Raw genomic sequence first — 7500 nt, forward strand, 5'->3', positions numbered from 1 at the left:
TTAGAATAATTCATTTACGTGTTATTCGAAGTGGATTAAAATTTATTTATATTATTCATCATATTGTTTGGCCAAGTATCATTATCTTCTCGGAATTCTACCAATATTTATATATATGCATGCATATATCTATAAATGCATATATAAATGTGTATATATATACATATATATATATATATATATATATATATATGTGTATATATGTGTATATATATATATATATATATATATATATATATATATATATATATATATATATATATAGTGTACAAAACACTCCATAAGCAGGAAATAATTTCCATTTTTAATTTAAATCACTCTCTCTCTCTCTCTCTCTCTCTCTCTCTCTCTCTCTCTCTCTCTCTCTCTCTCTCTCTCTCTCTCTCTCTCTCTCTCTCTCTTTATCATACACACTCACATATATTTATAAATATGCATAAATATATATATATATATATATATATATATATATATGTATATATATGTGTGTATATATACATGTATGTATATATATATATATATATATATATATATATATATATATATATATATATATACAGTATATATACACACACATTAAAATATATGCACTAGAATCAATGACATCTACATGCATCAAGTGAATAATGTGCCACAATAATGCCCCCAAAAGTATGACCCATTTGAGTAATGACAATAATTCTCTACAGCAGACATCCTGCTCTCACGGGATGTTCCGTTGCATCACGTCCCTGGAATGCATTCCTCGAAAATGGGTCTGTGACGGCGAGAAGGATTGCAAGGACAGCACAGACGAGTCCCTATGTCCCTTCACCAAACGTTCCAAAGAGAAACTCGGAAGGCCGTCGTCTGTGGGCGAGCTCCCAGAAGGATTTCTAAAGCAGGATACCCCGTTGGCCAGTACGGTTCTGTCTCTTCTCGGAACGAGTTATCCTAGCCCCACTGCAGGCGGTAGTTTGGCGGTTACTTCAGTAGTGTCTCCTACAGAGGTAAATATTCCAGTTTTCTTCGCTCAAGGGGTTAAAGGTAAGGGCAGAAGAGACGCTTTAGCTATGGTAAGCAGCTCTCCTAGGAGAAGATCACTCCAAAATCAAACAATTGTTCTCTTGTTTTGGGTAGTGCCATAGCCTTTGTAGTATGGTCTTCCACTGTCTTGGGGTAGAGTCCTCTTTAGCTATGGTAAAGAGCTCTTCTAGGAGAAGGACATTCCAAAATCAAACCATTGTTCTCTAGTCTTAGATAGTGCCATATAGCCTCTGTACTATGGTCTTCCACTGTCTTGAGGGAAAGTCCTCTTTAGCTATGGTAAACAGCTCTTCTAGGACGACACTCCAAAATCAAACCATTCTTCTCTAGTCTTGGGTAGTGTCATAACCTCTGTGCTATGGCCTTCCACTGTCTTGGGGTAGAGTTCTCTTAAGGTGTGGTAAGCACCTTTTTTAGGAGGACACTCCAAAATCAAACTATTGTTCTCTAGACTTGGTAGTGCCATAGCATCTGTAGTATGGTCTTCCGCTCTCTTGGGGTAGAGGTCTCTTCCCTGAGGGTACACACTAGCACAATATTCTATCTTGCTTCTCTTTCTCTCTCTTTTTTTTTTAAGTTTTTATAGTTTATATTTGAAAGATCGTTTTTAATGTTACTGTTCTTAATTTTATTTTAATTGCTAATTACTCCTCTTGTAGTTTACTTATTTCCTCATTTCCTTTCCTCACTGGGCTATTTTCCCTGTTGGAGCTTAGCTTGAAATAGTAATAATTGCTAATTCCGTAATATTTGAATTATTAGGCTTTGAGTATAGCAATGTATCTTTTACAGTTCCAGTAGGTTTAACTGTTTAGATTTGTGTTTTGTAGTGTGCATTTTCTAGAAGCAATTTATAGAGGATTTTAATTATGCAATCATGAATGAAGGGTTTCAGATGTAATACAGTGATCACTTATACATTTCAGCCAACATCTTGTTTGAATTATGTATTTTGTAGTGTAACTTTTCTACATATCAAAGACTATCTAAAGAGGATTTTAATTATACGATCATGAATTATACATTTCTACACAATTAAACCTCATTACTACATATTAAAAACTAGTTCTAGAGAATTTTAATTATGCAATCATGAATTATACATTTCTACATATTAAAAACTATTTATTGAGGATTTTAATTATACAATCATGAATTATACATTTCTACATATTAAAAACTAGTTATGGAGAATTTTGATAATGCAATCATGAAATATACATTTATACACATTAAACACTATTTATAGAGGATTTCCTTTCTGCAATCATGAATTATACATTTCTACATATTAAAAACTATTTACAGAGGATTTTAATTATGCAATCAGGAATTATACATTCCTACTTATTAAAAATTATTTATAGAGGATTTTAATTATGGAATCAGGGATTATTCATTTCTATATATTAAAAGCTAGTTATAGATTTTAATTATGCAATCATACATATGAAAAGCTAGTTATGGAGGATTTTAATTATGCAATCATGAATTATACTTTTCTACATACTAAAAGATCGTTATAGAGAATTTTAATTATACAACAATGAATTAAATGTTTCAGATGTATTACAGTGATAACTTATACATTTCAGCCAACATCCTGCTTGAAATATGTATTTTGTAGTATAACTTTTCTACATATTAGAAACTGTTTCTAGGGAATTTTAATTATGCAACCATGAATGAAGGGTTTCAGATATATTACAGTGATCTCTTATACATTTCAGCCAACATCCTGCTTGAAATATGTATTTTGTAGTATAACTTTTCTACATAGAAACTGTTTTTAGGGAATTTTAATTATGCAACCATGAATGAAGGGTTTCAGATATATTACAGTGATCTCTTATACATTTCAGCCAACATCCTGCTTGAAATATGTATTTTGTAGTATAACTTTTCTACATAGAAACTGTTTTTAGGGAATTTTAATTATGCAACCATGAATGAAGGGTTTCAGATATATTACAGTGATCTCTTATACATTTCAGCCAACATCCTGCTTGAAATATGTATTTTGTAGTATAACTTTTCTACATAGAAACTGTTTTTAGGGAATTTTAATTATGCAACCATGAATGAAGGGTTTCAGATATATTACAGTGATCTCTTATACATTTCAGCCAACATCCAGCTTGAAATATGTATTTTGTAGTGTAGCTTTTCTACAAACTAGAAACTGTCTCTGGGGAATTTTAACTATGTAATCATGAATGAAGGGTTTCAGATATATTACAGTGATCTCTTATGCATTTCAGCCAAAATCCAGCTTGAAATATGTATTTTGTAGTATAACTTTTCTACATAGAAACTGTTTTTAGGGAATTTTAATTATGCAATCATGAATGAAGGGTTTCAGATGTATTACAGTGATCTTTTATACATTTCAGCCGACATCCTGCTTGCGTGACCCGGCGTATTTCCAGTGCGTCAATGGCGTAGGCTGTCATAGAGTGTCAAAGGTCTGTGATGGCAAATCAGACTGTTCTGATAACAGCGATGAGGGCAGAAGCTGCGGTGAGTCTAATTCACAAGGTCTAATTTTTTTGTTTTTTTCCTACATTGAAAAAAAAGTGATTGCTTCAGTTAATCATGTAATAAAACACCTCACTATACTCATTTTTTTTTTTAATGAGGCGTATTTGCACTGACTCGCAGCGGTGCCCTTTCAGCTCGCAAAAGTTTCCTATTATCTGATTGGTTAGAAACATCTTGTCCAACCATTCAGCGATCAGGAAAGTGATTTCATAATTAACGTGTAATAAAACACCTCACTATACTCATTTTTTTTTAATGAGGCGCATTTGCACTGACTCGCAGCGGTGCCCTTTCAGCTTGCAAAAGTTTCCTATTATCTGATTGGGTAGAATCATCTTGTCCAACCAATCAGCGATCAGGAAACTTTTCCGAGCTAGAAGGGTACCACTACGAGTCGGTGCAATTCTGCCTCGCTAAAAAGAATTGACTATAGTTTTATATATATATATATATATATATATATATATATATATATATATATATATATATATATATATATATATATGTATATGTTAATTTCGTCTAAATGCTTAATTCTGATCATTTCACGTAGGTACAGGTACAGCTTCGTCAAGATTTTGTTCCCTCCAATTCTTCATATAGAATGTTATAATAACGGTTCTATGCACCAACTATTTCTCTTCTCTGCATTATTCTTCTTATGGAAAGATGAGAGGTAGCGATTAACCTTAATTATTTTACTTTGAAAATAAAGGAGTGAGCCAAGATACCTCTGTCTGTATTGCTAGAGGTAATTTCAGTTTCCCTGCAGGCTATAAGGGAACAAGATGAACATGGGGAAAATAGGAGTATCCCTTTCCCCCTATATATATATATATATATATATATATATATATATATATATATATATATATATATATATATATATATATATAACCTCTTTAATACTATTAACGACATTATCCAATACGCCTTGTTGCAAGGCTTTTAATTCTTCACTTTCTATTTATCTATATTAACGGCACAGAAGGACACTCCAAAATCAAACCATTGTTCTCTAGTCTTGGGTAGTGTCATAGCCACTGTACCATGGTCTTCCATTGTCTTGGGTTGGAGCTCTCTTGCTTGAGGGTACACTCGGGCACACTATTCTAATTTCTCTTCCTCTTGTTTGTTAACGTTTTTATAGTTTATATAGGAAATATTTATTCTAATGTTGTTACTCTTTTTAAAATATTTAATTTTTCTTTGTTTCCTTTCCTTACTGGGTTATTTTCTCTGTTGGAGCCCCTGGGCTTATAGCATCTTGCTTTTCAAACTAGGGTTGTAGCTTAGCAATTAATAATAATAATAATAATAATAATAATAATAATAATAATAATAATAATAATAATAATAATAATAATAAGCAAGATTTTAAATGTTCCTTTAGTACAGGATGTAGGTCTGTACTGAACTTAAATTATATAATTTTGAATATTGATTTTCATCAGTAATCGGATGTGAATATTATTAAAGTTAGAAAATAAAATGAATATAAAAAGTGAAACAAGAGAATATAAAAAACTGCAACCTTTCAAGTAAAAAAAAATATTCAGAACAATTACGCATACATTTCTCACTCGAAAAATAGCCAAATTTATCACTATTGAAATGTTAATAGCCCGAATTATTATTATTATTATTATTATTATTATTATTATTACTTGCTAGGCTACAACCCTAGTTGGAAAAGCAGAATGCTATAAGCCCAGGGGCTCCAACAGGGAAAATAGCCCAGTGAGAAAAGGAAACAAGGAAAAATTAAAAATCTTCAGATGAATAACAACATTAATATGAATATCTCCTATTTAAAATATAAAAACTTTTACAAAATGATAGGGAAAAAAAGGTTAGAATAACAATTAACAAAATTATATCAAATCTAAACTCAAATCTTTTCAAATGATGTATGAGGCAACTACATTAGGTGATCTGTATGTCACGCCAGCATTATTTCCCACAGAGATGCAGAAAGATGGCTTCTTGCTCGTTTCCTTGGGAAGGCGACTGGAGGCCTTTTCCCTGAACGTTCGAAGTAGCTCCCGAATTCACATAGAACTCTTCGGAAATATTGTGAGTATTTCATCAGCTTCTTTGCTTGTACGCTATTGCTAGGATTGCTTGCTTTCGCTTTTCTTTCTTTGACTTTATACGCATTATCAATTATCCTTTGACTTTATACACATTATCAATTATCCTTTGACTTTATACGCATTATCAATTATCCTTTGACTTTATACGCATTATCAATTATCCTTTGACTTCATACGCATTATCAATTATCCTTTGACTTTATACGCATTATCAATTATCCTTTGACTTTATACGCATTATCAATTATCCTTTGACTTTATACGCATTGTCAATTATCCTTTGACTTTATACGCATTATCAATTATCCTTTGATTTCATACGCATTGTCAATTATCCTTTGACTTTATACGCATTGTCAATTATCCTTTGACTTTATACGCATTGTCAATTATCCTTTGACTTTATACGCATTATCAATTATCCTTTGACTTTATACGCATTATCAATTATCCTTTGACTTTATACGCATTGTCAATTATCCTTTGACTTTATACGCATTGTCAATTATCCTTTGACTTTATACGCATTATCAATTATCCTTTGACTTTATACGCATTATCAATTATCCTTTGACTTTATACGCATTATCAATTATCCTTTGACTTTATACACATTATCAATTATCCTTTGACTTTATACGCATTATCAATTATCTTTTGACTTTATACGCATTATCAATTATCCTTTGTATACGCATTATAAATTATCCTTTGACTTTATACGCATTGTCAATTATCCTTTGACTTTATACGCATTATCAATTATCCTTTGACTTTATACACATTATCAATTATCCTTTGACTCTATACGCTTTGTCAATTATCCTTTGACTTTATACGCATTATCAATTATCCTTTGACTTTATACGCATTATCAATTATCCTTTGACTTTATACACATTATCAATTATCCTTTGACTTTATACGCATTATCAATTATCCTTTGACTTCATACGCATAATCAATTATCCTTTGTACATGTTTACTTTTCTATTGTTAGCGGTAATACCCTTCGCCTAAATCGAAGATTTTGAGTAGGGTATATATTCACTCAGGTCTGTTTAGTTTATTTACTTGTTTGTTTTCTTGTGAGCAACTTAACACATTAATTATTCAATTTTTCCTTTTTTTCCTTTCCTCACTGGGCTATTTTCCCTGATGGAGCCCCTGGGCTTATAGCATGCTGCTTTTCCAACTAGGGTTGTAGCTTAGCAAGTAATAATAATAATAATAATAATAATAATAATAATAATAATAATAATACCGGCTTGGTAGTCATGTTGGATATGCCTCAGAGATAATTTTATAACATTTTGAATACATATATATATATATATATATATATATATATATATATATATATATATATATATATATATATATATATATATATATGCTTGTGTGTGTGTGATATTTTTTCACATTTAATCAGTTTCTTCATATATTCATATAAGCCATAAATACCTCTTAATATCGAATTCGTTCTGCCTCGGGGATCGGAGACCTAAGAGGGAATTAACTTCATTATAATAGCTTCTGGTCGGCCAAGGATTCGACCCCAAACCGTGTCGAAACTGAGGTTCCAGTGACTAGTGTAAAGTCACTGGAACTTCAGTTTTGATTTAGACTGGAGTCGAATCCTTGGCCGACCAGAAGCTATTATAGTGAAGTTAATTCCCTCTTGGGTCTCTGATCCCCGAGGCAGAGCGAATTCGATATTAGGAGGTATTTATGGCTTATATAAATATATAAAGAACACGACTAAATGTCAATAAATACATATATGTATGTATATATATACATATATATATATATATATATATATATACATATATAT

The 7500-nt window shown here is 31.3% G+C and overlaps 1 protein-coding gene across 1 annotated transcript in view; it reads left to right on the top strand.

Moving 5' to 3' along the window:
• The window catches only part of LOC137660101 (prolow-density lipoprotein receptor-related protein 1-like), a 62130-nt gene that overhangs the window by 45407 nt on the left and 9223 nt on the right, over positions 1–7500 (top strand). Inside the window, exons 15-17 of the mRNA XM_068394818.1 lie at positions 690–989; positions 3420–3546; positions 5534–5643. Of these exons, the coding sequence (XP_068250919.1) occupies positions 690–989; positions 3420–3546; positions 5534–5643 (537 nt within the window). The remainder of the gene's footprint in view (positions 1–689; positions 990–3419; positions 3547–5533; positions 5644–7500) is intronic.

The sequence above is a fragment of the Palaemon carinicauda genome, chromosome 20 (assembly GCF_036898095.1).
Source record: "Palaemon carinicauda isolate YSFRI2023 chromosome 20, ASM3689809v2, whole genome shotgun sequence".
Taxonomy (NCBI): Eukaryota; Metazoa; Arthropoda; class Malacostraca; order Decapoda; family Palaemonidae; genus Palaemon; species Palaemon carinicauda.